Here is a 14228-nt window from a genome sequence, read left to right as displayed (position 1 = left end):
GCAATTGGGCGCCGCATCTTCGTTGGCCTTTTGACGGTGTTTTTGCAGCTTGCACATGGAACTTCATAAACGCCGTCTGCGCCCCGCATGTCGACTTTGGAAATCTCGCCTGGGGCTGGTGCGCAATCACAGCGCTCGGAAACTTCGACCCAGACAGAGGGGGGCATCTAATCCTCTGGGATTTGAGGCTTGTTATACGCTTCCCGCCCGGCGCAACAATCCTTATCCCTTCTGCCCTACTCCTGCATTCAAACACTCCGATCCAAGCCGGCGAAACACGGAGTTCTTTCGTGCAATACAGCGCAGGTGGACTTTTCCGATGGGTGGATCAAGGTTGCCAGACGAAAGTTAATTTTGAGGCCGCGGCATCAAACGAGGAGCTAGAGGCAGCCAGCCAGCGCATGCAGGAGCGGTGGGCGAGTGGTCTTCGACATTTTACAGTGTTGTAGTAGTGACTCGATACCTTGAACAGAGTGTTTGATATATAGCCACTCTAGACTTTCCAAAGCTCTTCCAACACTGACAAGGGCGCTTTCTGAGGCCTTGACTTTGGTCTTTTCGATCAGTTATGAATTGCAATCGAGGCTGAAGTCGAAGATACGGACAGCCCTGAGTGGCACGTGACCCTTCCCTTTCTTTTGCCGCTCATTTCTGCCACTTGTTAACTCTGGCGCCAGCCACGCCAAGAGATCTAGCAAGTATCAACCTTTGAATAGCTGTGTAGCTATCCATTCCAGTGTGTCTCTTCAACGACTCTCACCTTGTGGCATTTACTGAAGGCTTTACAGCTCATTAAACGCACCCTCTTTCAGAAACTACTGATGTCTCTCGACTGCCACCCCAATGACAACAGTCTCCAAACTGTGTTCACTGATGAAGTCCCTGGAGTCGAGTACGATGAGAGGTTGCTCATGGGCCACCGAGGCCACTTCCTGTGGAAAATGAAGACGACAAGCCTGAGGGGCCTGACACCGACGCTTCGAGTCAAAGCAGTAGCGAGGAGGACGATAGTGACCCTGAGCTCAACACTCAAAATCCCAAACATCATCAAGTTACCGACAGTGAGGACGAAGACCAATGGCCGCTGCAAGATGACCATCCTTCGGGGCCAAGTCAGGCCAGCAACAACGTGTACGAAGGATGAAGATGCAGGAGATGACTCAAGAGCTGGCGGAGTTTCATATGAAGAACAAGAAGAAGGAGAAGAAGTTAATTCAACGCCTTGCCAAAAAGTACGAATTCAGAGTTGGTCTTGTCGAGCAGAGAATGGGCGGCTCGGCACAATGGAAGATGAAACGAGCAACGTCTGCGCGCAGCGCCTTAACGGGCTATTACTGCCGGCAAACAAATGAAGGTGTGCTCTTTTTTTTATCTGACTCCAGCTCTTACTAATAGCTTGGCCAGAGCGCAAGGCCCAAGGAAAGAGACCCATCACCTACGTTGTTGCCCAGGCTCGCGTTAAGCAAAACCCAGACCTTATTGCGTTCTCGCCAGAGAAGAAGGCTGAAATTATTGCCGAATATCAGGCTCGCAAGAAGCTCAAGTCAACAGGAAAGCGCGGCAACGGCGCTCGGAGAAGCGAAAGATGTTTCTGGAGCTGCAGTCAAGCTCACGAAGATGGTCAGTGTGCGAAGATTCAGATACTGTCTGCTTACCTCTTCTCAGATGTCTGATCTTCGTAAACGCACCAAGAGCGTCTCCTTTGGTGTTGTGGCACCAGTGGCAAAGGATAATACCCTCGTCCTGCCAGCAGTCCTTGATGCTGGGGGTGCTCGGTATATGTATGAGCGGTTTGGTCTGACCGAGACGGAGTTCGCATCCGACTTCGCGAACTGGGCGCAGGCGACTGGAAAAGGTAATTTTGTTATTTTGTCATGGAATATAACTTATGTCTGTGCAGGAGTGGAACATATGAGCGTACCAAATCTTCGAGTTTACTGTCAAAACTTCCTTTCCCGGGGACTAGGTTTGCTGCGCTACCATACGATATAATGAGTTCTTACTGTACTTCTAGCTCATCTTGCCAAACCGGGGACACGCATGAACTATGAAAACTATCTAACGGCCATACTCGACAACTACCGTGTCCATCTTCATGGGTGGCCATCCAACTGTCCATGGAAATCACCTGCTGCAATCAAGAAGGTGGCTCCGCTTCGTGCGCTCGCAAAAAAGCCATTGAAACTCGTGAATGCTACTGGGCTGCCGTTTCGACAGAGGAGGAGAAGAAGGAGATCGAGGCCGAGTACATGGCGCTCGTGGACGCAGGCGAGCGGCCACAACCAGCTGACCGGAGGACGCGGTCTGATAAGGGCAAGAGTCGGGGGGGCAAGAAGGGTCGCCAAGTTGCAACGAAATCTCGGTCTGATACCCGCGCAGGTGGAGAAGGCGAGAGTATTGCAAGGGACAGACCACGTCGCTCTGCCCAAAAACATCATGAAACTGAGCAGCAAGGCGATGGTAGAGTGCCGACCCGCAAACGCAAGCGTCATACCCAGTCGGCTGTCGAGGACGATTCTGAAGATGATCAAACGAAACCAAGGAAGAAACGGGGCTCAAACCGCGCCTACAAACAGCTACTGAAGCAAATGGGCAAGTCGAAGGCAAAGCCGGATGCAGTTGCAGTGCCTCGGCCAAAGCCAAAGCCTCTTTTTGCAAGCTCAAAGGCCAGAGCTAATGTGGTCAAGGGGAAGAAAGGTGGACCACCAGGGCAGCGGGGCGAGGAGTTCGAGTAAGCAGCCCACTTCATTAACTTGAGATACCCATTTCACGCTATTTGCACTGCTTTGACCACAAATGGACTACAACATCATATTGCTCACCTTATTGTCTAGTCATATCACATAATGCTTTTTTCATTTTTTCCCACATCCTTATCTTACCTTACTACTGCACTAATTACACCACACCTCTTTGTTCTTGATTATCTCAGACTTACTTACTATTACATATAAATAACTAAAACTATTCATACCTGTAGATACTGACCCATTTTGTTCAATTCAGCGGGCCTGTGACCCATGACCGTTTGGCCGATATGTCCAATTCGGCCAGAGGCCGAATTTTGTGTGTGACCTCTTACCTAAATAGGAAATTCAGCGCGTCGAAGGTGCGAAAATTTTGAAATTCTTCCAAATCGGGATGCTTTGGGACCAAAAGAATGGGCTGTGACCTGTGACCGACCAAAATATTTCGGCAAAAATATCCGATGTGATGAACATCAGGTTTTTTCAGCAGCGTCAAGTTTGGCTTACCAAATATCTATGCTAGGCTTTGATTATGTTGACCGTGGGAATTTGGAGCAGGGAGATATGTATACTGATGGCTTATAATTCAATATACTTATTCATACCAGTATACAATATTAATCTCAATGACCTTATTTGTGACAATATGTGACAATATGTGACATTTCCCATCTGTAACATTCCCTGATGAGTGTAGAGTCAAATGGCAGAAATTTCCTTTTTAGGAAAGATATGATAGTATGTGATACATGTAACACCGTGACCCAGACGCTAAGTTCAACCGAAGTCTTGAATTATTCATTATTATTCATAGCATAATATACTTGTACAATAGCTGTAGATATACTAATAAGCTACATAAACTATATATATAATACTACTACTCTTAGTAGCCTGGATTACCAGGTCTATTGAACATTATTCATACTATGAGTGAGGTGATAACAGCCAGTTGTGTGGACTTGGTGCGAAAACTGTTGAAAATATAAGAACTGCTCAGAATTATTCAGTTCCCTTTCCAGGGTTTATTCAGTTCTATGGCAATGCTGAGAGCAGCATGGCTTATCTGCGACACCCCGCTGGGGTGGACTAGATAGTATACAGTGGGTATTGGGCTACACAGGTGTTTGCGGGCTAGACACATTCACCCCATATACCCCATCTTTCAACAGTTGTCCACAGCTGTAATGCAAAAGATGTGGACAGTTGTCCAGGAGTCACAAGCCTGGAAAGTAAATGTTAAATTAAAGAGCCAAATTGATAGATATGACTTAGCTAATACCATATATGGCAATAGAAATCACCTTTTCTAATGCTGCTGAATGTCTTCGCCGTGTTTGTTGAGCAGGGTGAGTATACTGCGCGAATCCAATTCGCGCAGTATTTGAGCCTGCCAACGGAGTCAGCAACCCAACAAATGGCGGCCAACGTGGCAACTTTGCTGCACTGGCATGCGGGACGGGGTGGAGGTGATGGGAGGAGTGAAGAGGTGCTCGGCCGTGACCACCAGCAGCCATCCATCACTTCCCACTGCTCCCCGCCAGCCCTCAGCTGCCAACCCACAGCAAATCTCTCCACAGCTGGACCCCATCGACAATGCTCTTCCATTCCCACCTCCCTCGTTGCCGCCGCCGCCGCCCGATACACCTCCCGCTTCAGCTACTGAACCAACCGCGCACGATCGTGTGCGAATTGAGCTCCATCCTGTGCTTGACAGTGTGTCTGTCAATATTCCTGGAAACCATTCTGACCACTTCACAGGCATGCGCTGTGATGCCAATGGATACGACTTACCTCCTGGGGCTCCACCACCACCGTTGGATGAACATGCCAAGAACGACTGGGGCTCGTTCAATACTCGTGTGCAATTCAAGTTTGCTGAATTCATTTACAAGCGGCAAGAGATGGCAGGTGACTCTATCGACCAACTGGCGCAATTCTTGGCTGCACTGTACCTACCGGAAGACCCTTTCTTCAACAACCATCACCACCTCTATGCAATGATCGATGAAATCCAGCAGGGCGACATTCCCTGGCAGTCGTTCTCTGTCCAGTACACTGGCCCGTGTCCCGAGACAGGCAAAATCCCCTCATGGATGACCCAAACCTACGAGGTCTGGGCCCCGAAACATGGTTTCAAGGATGGCAAGAGGCAGTTTACCGACTTGATGTCAGGGAACTGGGCCTGGAGACAGGCGGCAAGTACTTCTGCTTCATTTTATGATCTAAGCTAATGTTTTCCTAGGATATTATTGCCAAAGACGAGAAGACTCATGGCGCCATGTTCATCCCCATTGTCGTTGGCAGCGACAAGACCACAGCCTCAATTGGGACTGGGAATGTCTAGGGTTGAGCACGGGTCCGGGTCCGGGTCTCAGAAGGCCGACCCTGACCCTGACCCTGACTAACCCTGTGTCAGGGGATGAGGGTCCAGGTGCCTAGTTGATACCAAAGCCGGGGGAACAGCCCCACGGCCAACTACTTAAGTACAGGGCTATCTGCGCACGGACCAGTCACGTGATCAGGGCTATCTGCGCACGGACCAGTCACGTGATCAGTCACAGCTGTCACATCACATGCTCCCCTTACACCCTGACCCTTCCGGGTACGGGTCCAACCGGGTCCGGGTTGACCCACGGGTTGGAGACATAGAAGTAGAAGATGTATTTGGGACAATAATTTCAACATAAGATACATTTTTCTGTATGATATTGGCTCAGATATAGCATATCGAGCCTATTCCTCAATATGTCAAGCATATTTAATACAGTGCACTCATATGTCACATGTCACATGAGTGACATAAGTGACATATGATTTTTTTTTGTCTCTTAAAAACTCACAAAAATCAAGTTTAGATAGGGAATTGTTAAATCACAACAGCTCATTGGACCCTCCGGGTTGACCCTGAAAGGGTCCGGGTTTGGCCGGGCTTTAGAAATTGTCATACCCTGACCCTGACCCTGACAGACCCTACCCTGAAACCCTGCGGGTCGACCCTGACCCGTGCTCTACCCTAGGAATGTCGACTTCTGGCCAATGTATGACGGAGTTGGTAACGAGAAGAATGGCCCACGACGCAGCCATGGTGATGGCATTGCCTTACTTGAATTCCTGGCTATTCCCAAGAGTACGTCATTCTTTCATCTAGTTTATGAATACTAATGCATGCTAGCGACACGACAATATGCTACAGTTGATGCTCATGCGTAATATCATCACGTGGAATAACCGTAGTCTGGAATCAGTTTTTGGGTCTACGGGGTTGGGAGAACTGGATTCCAGCCAAACTCATGTGGAATATAGAATAGAGAATTATGCCGATTATTCCTTACTAGAATATGCCTTGTAGGCGGAATATAATGGTCCATTAGTTAATTTGAGCTTATTTGACATACCCAGAAGCCCGACGGCTCAAAATTTTCATCCGAGCCCTCATGGCTGCTGGTAGCTCCCCCAAAAGACGGGCTATACGAGCTCAGCAAACGAGAAAACCATCATCAAAGCCGCATGAAAAGCCAGGCCGTAAGCCAGTGGGACACAAAACCTCGGCACGATTGGCTGCTGATGAAAAGCAACGAGATCTCACGAATGGCGACTGGATTGAAGTCTTTGACTATGTTGATTCACATCCAAATGAGACACAAGCAGCTGTCTGTTGGTACTTTGCAACTCGACTGGACCGGCTAGGTGGGAAATTGCTCTTCAAACAATCTGCACTCTCGAAGAAGCTCAAGAAGAAAGAAGAAATCAGAGACAAAGTTTCCGCCAATCCCATTGCTGAATCGCGAAAGCGAGACCGAGTTGTGACATTGCCCGAGGTTGACAAGGCCTTGGCCATCTGGTTTCAAGACAAAGAAAAGAAGCAGCAGACGGTTTCGGGCCGAATGTTGATTGAGATGCGCCATCCGTTCGAGGTTGCATTGAATATCCCAGAGGAACGGAGATTGCAGGGCAATGGCTGGTTAGAGTCATTCAAACGCGTGTGTGTAGCATTCCTCTCCCTTTTTTGCACTATTGACTCTGATTAGGTATGGGATTTGTGAGCGGTGTTGACATGGAGAGGCAGGATCGGTGGACATGGCCGCAGTTGAAAAGGAACATAGACGAGTGATGCAGCTTCTTGCTCAATATGCGCCTGACGATATCTGGAACGCTGATGAGATGAGCTTCTTGCCGCCCGATCGCACGCTATGCTCCCAGCCGGTCTCTGGTGAAAAAAACAGACAAATTCCGAATCTCAGTGCTTGTTATTTGTAACTCAGCGGGGTCAGAAAAGGAGGACTTGATGTTTATTGGGAAGTTCAAGAGCCCTAGGACATTCAACAAAAAAGATCCAGCAAAAATGCATCCCTTAATCTATTACCGCAACAACAAGAAGGCTTGGATGACTGCCGAGCTGTTTGAGGAGTACATTGCCTTCGTTCCAAGTGTTGTAGCTTGTCTAACAATTCAAAGACGTATTCGGAAGCTTGACCTGAAGATGAAGAAGGGAAAATATCACATTATGCGTACACTTGACAATTTCTCTGGCCATTACATTGGATAGGAGCCAAAAAAACATTGAATTGATTTACTATGAGCCCAACATGACCCCATACGTCCAGCCATGTGACGCCGGCATTATACACTGCCTCAAGGCCCATTACCGACGTGCTCTCTGTGTCCGTGCCCTCGATCTTTACGAGTCTGGCTCTTCCCAGCCATTCAAAATCGACATCCTCACGGGCATGAAAATGCGCAAGACTGCGTGGGATGGAGTGACGAGAGAGACGGTTGCCAACTGCTTTAAACATACGAAGACATGTCCACCTGCCGATGCTGAATGGGACGACATCTTTGTCGATCCTAACGCGCCATCTGATTGCTCGGACTCTGAGGATAAGATGGAAGATGTTGTTCATGTTACAACACCGTTGCCTATCGAACCTACTCTGGACAAAGGCTGGCAAGTCGTCCTCAACTTTGCACGCTCATCATCACTCTGCCAATGGCTGAACAGCAGCTGGAATCAGCACTCGGCAGTCGCTTCAAGGCTTCAGAGTGGGCCTTGGCTTTGAAAGCTGTGATGGATGCCGAGAATAACCACACTGTCGCGGAGGCAGCTGTTCGTCAGTTGATGCCGGTGTCCTCAGTTTCACCAACAACCGTGTCATCACCGAAGGTTCTTGCGGCAGATCGAGGTTTAGTGCATGCCGAAGAGGAGTTGGACATGACGATGAAAGAGATGGTGAAGGAGAAGTGTTTGCGAGGAGATTTGCCGGAACTTGGAGATGTTCTTGATCCCCTTCGTGAACGTGAAGATGCCGACTCTCGTTTGTTTGCCGATGGAGATGCGGGTGTACAGGAGATATTGGAGTCAATGAAGGGGCCTGAAAATGAGCCAGAAGATGAAGATGAAGAGGCACCATTTACCTTTGACCATCAAGCTGCAGTCACTGCAGCAAAGTTTCTGGAAACAATTGTCAAGGGCCGGCCAGATTTTGAAGCATCAATCAGTCTAGGGAGTATTTTAAGGGCATTTTGTCGAGAGGTGGCGAAATAGATGGATGAAATAAAGGTACAGACAACACTCAATGGTTATTTCATGCAGAAATGAGTGATAGAGTAGAATTACTAAAACAGGAAATTTTTTCCCATGTCTGCGAGGTGGAATAATTCTACTCTGGAATCAACTAGACCTGTCGCCCGACATTATTCCATATGAGCATTTCGACTGTAACAGCAATGAATTCCGCAAATTCCGGTGTCAGCTATTCCATTCGTCTATCCGCCGAGTCTTTAACTCTGTGCGGCCCTACATGACGACCCCACATGTTACTCGTTGCACTGACCGATATTTTCGTCGGGCCATCTACGGCTTTGACCCTGATATTGTGGATTTTCCGGAGCAGGCGCTTCTTACAGGTATCGTCCAGGGCTACTGTCCCATGTAAGTAACTTTGATTTTTGTTCTTAATAGCTCACTGTTGTTTCAGTTGTCTCTCTCTGGCAGACGACCTGCACCGTGACAGCCCACTGCGGTCTTGCCAACATACTGCTGCTCTACTGGAGACATTGACGCTGAAGGAGATGTGGGATAACTATGGTGTTGTGGGGGATATAATTGTTTGTCCTATGTATTTGCCTGTACTTCTACTCATTTGGTATAGCCATTTACGGCAGACTTCCCTCGAGCCGATATTCATGAACTCATTTCAGTTGACCTTTTGCACCAAATTATCAAGGGGACATTCAAAGACCATATTGTTGACTGGGTTGAATTGTATATCAAGCAAGTGAATGAGCCTGCAGAAGCTGAGTGTATTCTGGCGGACATTGACCGATGGTAATGCCCTTCATCTGATTCATTTGTTGTCAGCTAATAATGATATTAGAATTGCTGTTGCCCCACCATTTCCAAGACTACGTCGTTTTCCTATCGGGCGAGGCTTCAAGCAGTGGACGGGATATGACTCAAAGGGTTTAATGAAGGTAAGTCAAGATCCAGAGCTATATTCAGGACTGAAAGGAATATACTGTTGTATTTTATTCAATTCGAATGCCAAAAGTGGTGTGACATTCAATACGAAAATATCAATTTGAATTATTTCCTAATTAGGAAACTCTTGGCGCCGGAGGCGCCCGGAAATGTCATAAATTCCCTTTTTGGGAGAGGATTTTGAGCAAAATGGTGTGACATACGAAAAAATTTCGAATTTTATAGCTACTGTGACACGTGACATACGAACTGAATAAAATGCTACAGTAAGGTCTATCTTCCAGCGATCATTGGCCATGTTCCAAGTGAAATGGTTCAGGCGGTCACAGCGCTAATCGAATTCTGCTACCTGGTTCGCCGCTCAGCGATTGATGAAGATACCCTTCAGATAATTGACGAGATGATTTGGCGCTATCATCACTACCGCAAGGCCTTCCGAGTTATACGTCCGCAAGGATTTTCGCAGCATGCGCTGAAGCATTATATTGCTCGCTGATAAGCCGCAGTCTGGGACAGACCAGGAAATGACTATTTTGTCGATTTTGTTGCTCAGTGCACGTCTCAGAGTTGACATGAGTCCCAAATGGTCAACTAGGGAGTTATCTGCACAAGAACCAGTCAAAATCCAGTCAAAATATATCAAATTGCTCTCGGTGATACCGAAATCTTGACTAGGAAAAGTTCGCAGAGCCCGTTTCTTGCTAGAATCTATCCAATTCTATGCAAAATACCCAAAGGGAGTGTATATTAAAAGGCAGTGGAGACTCAAAGTCGACTTCTCCTAGATAAGGGACACCCCTATCTCTGTTGGTATCGACGACTGACATCATTGGAACGTGGTTTCGGATCTTGCTGGAGGATCGAGAGTGCCAAGGGACGGTTAAACGGGAGAAACCAACTCAATAGATTGGGGCCTGGACCTGCGATCAATGGCGACTCTAAAACACTGTCGAGGAACTGGACATCTGAACACTGGAAATGCGCCAGGAGAGTTGGGACAACTACCGCTGAGGCCATACGCACAAGATACGAGTTATGGGTGTCAATCGAAAGCTGGGAAGCAGAGCTATCAACTTATCCTACTCAAGATCGAGGGATACTTCACAAGCAAAACTAGATGGTTGTGAACACGGAAGATTTACACAGGTCATTGACACCGGGCACAATGTCATTGGCGGCTGCCAGATGACAGAATGATAGGCAGCATCTCTGACGGGCCACATGGCAGACCCAACGGCGGTTCCATAGGCGGCCAGATTTCTTTGTTAAATGCTTTGTCCAATTGCATAATATTGTACATGTCAATATCCGACACTGTCGCCGAAGCACCCATCAGCCAGGAAGGCACTTGCGCTTGTCGCGCAGAGCGCTTCCTGTCACTAGAATCAGTGGCATGGGCGCCATTGCCTGCGACGGGGCTGAGCATCGCGCTCAAGAACCTGGCCTCAAACGCGATGTGCGTCATCTGCCTATCTTGCGGAAATCACGGACATCAGTGATGTGTCCCGCTTGCCCACTCCCACCACCAAGCCAGCCAGCCCTCCAGCTCCCTCACCTCCCCTACTGCGCTTCAAGGCCATATTGGCCCAGCCCTGGCGCTGGCACCACCAAAACAGCCGCCCGCTCCAACTGTGATGCGCGGCCACAGCTTGCCGGGCCTGCAGCTGCTGTCTGGATCTTTTGCTGCTCTAGCCTCTAGGTGTCAGTGATCTCGGCATGCGAGACTCGCGGGAAGGGTTGTGTTGTGAGGAGGAATGCTGGGTAATGATATGGGGGAGCGTAGAAGAGGGGGAGAGAAAGCTGGGGACGGAAGGTGAGTGGTGAAAACAGCCCAGTTTCAGCCAAACACTGTCCCTGCTCTCCTATAGCCAATTCCCGGCCGTTCCACTCCATCTTTGGAGGAGCGTCCGGGACGCCCCTCCCCTTCCCACATCTCGACGACCGAGACCGCTAGACGCCTCTGTTAACACTCGTCGGCAGACACAATGTCCGGGGAAGGCTTAAAATTGCCTCGGCCACCCCGGGTGCATTTCCCAGCCGAATGCCTCCAAACAGCGCCCTTCTACTGGGCCCTCCAGGTGCCTCCATTACCGCGCAAACGGTGGTCATCGTCCCGCGCGTTCCCGCGGGCAGCCACTTACCATGTCCGACTTCTCTCGCTTAGTAAGCGACTTCCCCCGCGCCGAATCCTTTGCCGTTTCGCGCCAAACTGCAGCGCTTGGCGCAAACAAGGTGTCTATCCAAACGCTGAAAATTTCAGAGTGAACGGGCCAGCGGTTGTCTCCCGCCGCTCGGTCATAGCGCAAAGTCAAGGTCCGTGGTTTGTTGTAAATGGCTTATACCATGGCTTATCTTACTGCAGTACCTATGGCGGACAAAAGTGATTACACATGTAATGTAAACATGACCGCCGAATTAATTCAGTTTGACGACGTCTCGCAGCCGCCGTCCTCCATCGCACCAACCTGACACCGATCCGACCACCGGATCCTGAGCAGCACATGCACATGATGCCGCAACTCGCCCTAGGTCGAAAGTGGTTGGAACCCGCCAGTTTCGTATGCGGCCATGTCTAGGATGGTGCGCCAACATATTCGATGCGCCAGCCAAGTCCCACCCGATGCCCCAGAATTCCTATCTTGAGCTGTGACATGCGCAGACGACACGCAGAATCTCCAAGCAGGGCGCTGGCCAGCCGGGAAGTACAGCGTGGCTGACCCAGGCACGTCATCACACGCTTCACGCGCTGGCGCAGCCTCTGTGTGGACCGAGGCGCCGAGTTATGAGCTCTGTTGGCTGGGACTCAGAGTTCCGAGCGCTGGTCGGAATTTGAGGGGCCTTTTTTGTGCCGATGGCGGGATTTTGCCCGAATGGGCTTGACCGCAAAGCACTTCAGCCACCACGCAGCCTTCAGAATGCCAAGGAATCTTGAGGACCGTGGGAGATGAATGACGCGGCATTGCCTAGCAACTTTCAAGTCGGAGGGAGCCTGAGGAAAATTGGGCAGAAGAGAGTCATAGAGCGGAATGTGTCGCCAGAGATGGTAGTGAGTGAGTGGGGGTAGTGGCGGTGAAGGATGTGGGAATGGGAGCAGTTGGTCGCGCTGGGAACCAAGAGCAAGACCATTAGCATAGAATAACAACATTAAGTTAAACTTGAAATGCACACCTTGACTTTATATTTCAACGTCGAGCAACAACGCGCCGTTGTACTAGCGCAGAAAGGTGAGGGCCGCAAGAGTGCATGCGCGCGGTGTCGCATGTGGAATTCGAGACCTTTCCGCCCAGAATTACGATCAAGAGGGCGGGTGGGTGGTGTTGCTGATGGTGGTGGTGTGAAAGGAAAATAGACACGTGTCATGTGCCGCAAGTTTCTCCAGTAATTATAACTTAGGGTCTGGGTAAGAAAGTTGATTGCACAAGTACATTCAGACAAAGAGAAGTTCTTTGTTCTTTGCTTTGTTGAACTGGCCGCCAGTGGAACCGCCCGTTGGGTCCGCCATGAGGTCTCCCAGACAGCCTGTCATCAGGCTGCCATATGCCAACCGCCATTGTCATTGCCCCCAGTGTGACACCAATACACGCGATACCAGTCATCTGGACCTGGATTTTCGACTCTGGGCCGTATGGCGAAACAATACCTATACAATTATGCGCATGGACTACTTTTCTTACTCATGATCTACCTAATTTTATCAAATTTCTGTTTAGTATTTATATCTCCGTTTTGTATTTGGCAGATTCACGGATTGCCCTGCTTTACTAGGTGCATCTGGGGATCTAGCTCGTCAATCTATCTTGCTAGCTCTTTCGAAATAGTATCATCGCGTCAGAAGGATTATTGGTTGAGGGTTTCGGTTGCTGAATACAAGAGTTCCGGTTGCTGTTTATTGGGTTTCGGTTGCTGGTCAAGAGTTTAAGGCAGTTAGTTCCTGACTCGAGACAACTCAGAGGGTTTAAGGCAGTTAGTCCTGATCCAACGAGTATAAACTCTCCGGGCATCGTATTGGCGCTTCTCTATTGCGGAGTTTCGTCAATAGTACGCTTTAGGGCACACAAAATCAACGTTTTTTGCAAGAAACTTGTATCTACCCTACAACCTTACACAAAGGCTCTGTTCACAGGGGCCTGTTCTTGCACAAGGAGTTGACGATTTTTGGGTTTTGTGACTTTTCCTACTTGACATTATACATCTTTCTCTCTACGAAAAGTGGAGTTTGGTTGTTTTTGTTGGTTAGAGAGCTCATTTGCTGTCCGCACTCCGCACTCATCATCGCATCATGGACTTTGGTATTTCAAATGGACTTTGCAGCTCAATCACGGAGTCGAAGCATATTCGGGCTGTAAAGCGGCCATACCGCCGGTCTAATCGAAATAAACCCCTTGGTCAAATGCTTCTCTCGAACCAACAACTCAACAAACTTGCCGCTGCACAGGCTGATTTCGCTGCCCGTGGTATGCTATCTGGGTCGCTATTTGCATCACCACTGGCGCCCGTAGAGGACGAAACTCGACCAGTAGAGACCACTGTTGATGATGATGTGGAAGAAGGGGATGTTCCGGGCCCTACCTGCCTAGGGGAGGTAACCCTTGCGAAAAGCTGTGGTACTGTCTTCCTCCCATCCTTTACTACAGCATTTGATAAAGCCTTCCTAGTTTGAAAGGTGCCCCGCAACGTACACCAGCTGGCACATTATATACACCAGCCACGTCTTCATAAACTCATTCGACACTTTCTCTTCGAACAGCTCAATCCTGAGCGAGCAGCAACTGAGGACATTATCCCTCTTGACAACTGTCCAGACTTCGCCAAACATGTCTATATCTACACCTCCGCCCGGGCAGTGTTTTATGCTCCTAGCAACATCTGCGGAATTGGTGGGATGCGTCATGAACGAATTCGAGCCACCAAGTCATGGTGCTGTGGTCCACCTCGATACGACTGTGCTCTCATCGAGCATGACACGGAAGCTCAGGGCTTCCGTGGCCTTAACACTGTCC

General features: G+C 49.1%; 2 protein-coding genes across 2 annotated transcripts; both read left to right on the top strand.

Annotated features, from left to right (window-relative positions):
- Positions 1–4198: 4198 nt before the first annotated feature.
- MIND_00929500 (C2H2-type domain-containing protein) lies at positions 4199–4981 on the top strand (the record flags this gene model as incomplete). The annotated part of the gene is made up of 2 exons (XM_037365921.1): positions 4199–4463; positions 4509–4981. The coding sequence occupies 2 exons, from the start codon at positions 4199–4201 to the stop codon at positions 4979–4981; spliced, it is 738 nt and encodes a 245-aa protein (XP_037217333.1).
- A 3567-nt stretch (positions 4982–8548) lies between these two features.
- MIND_00929400 (uncharacterized protein) lies at positions 8549–9079 on the top strand (the record flags this gene model as incomplete). The annotated part of the gene is made up of 3 exons (XM_037365920.1): positions 8549–8679; positions 8726–8855; positions 8900–9079. The coding sequence occupies 3 exons, from the start codon at positions 8549–8551 to the stop codon at positions 9077–9079; spliced, it is 441 nt and encodes a 146-aa protein (XP_037217332.1).
- Positions 9080–14228: the final 5149 nt, after the last annotated feature.

This window comes from Mycena indigotica (assembly GCF_014461135.1).
Source record: "Mycena indigotica strain 171206Taipei chromosome Unknown Mind.scaff0008, whole genome shotgun sequence".
Lineage (NCBI taxonomy): Eukaryota > Fungi > Basidiomycota > Agaricomycetes > Agaricales > Mycenaceae > Mycena > Mycena indigotica.
The sequence above is the reverse complement of the archived record's forward strand: the minus strand, read 5'-3'. Positions and strand labels throughout refer to the sequence as shown.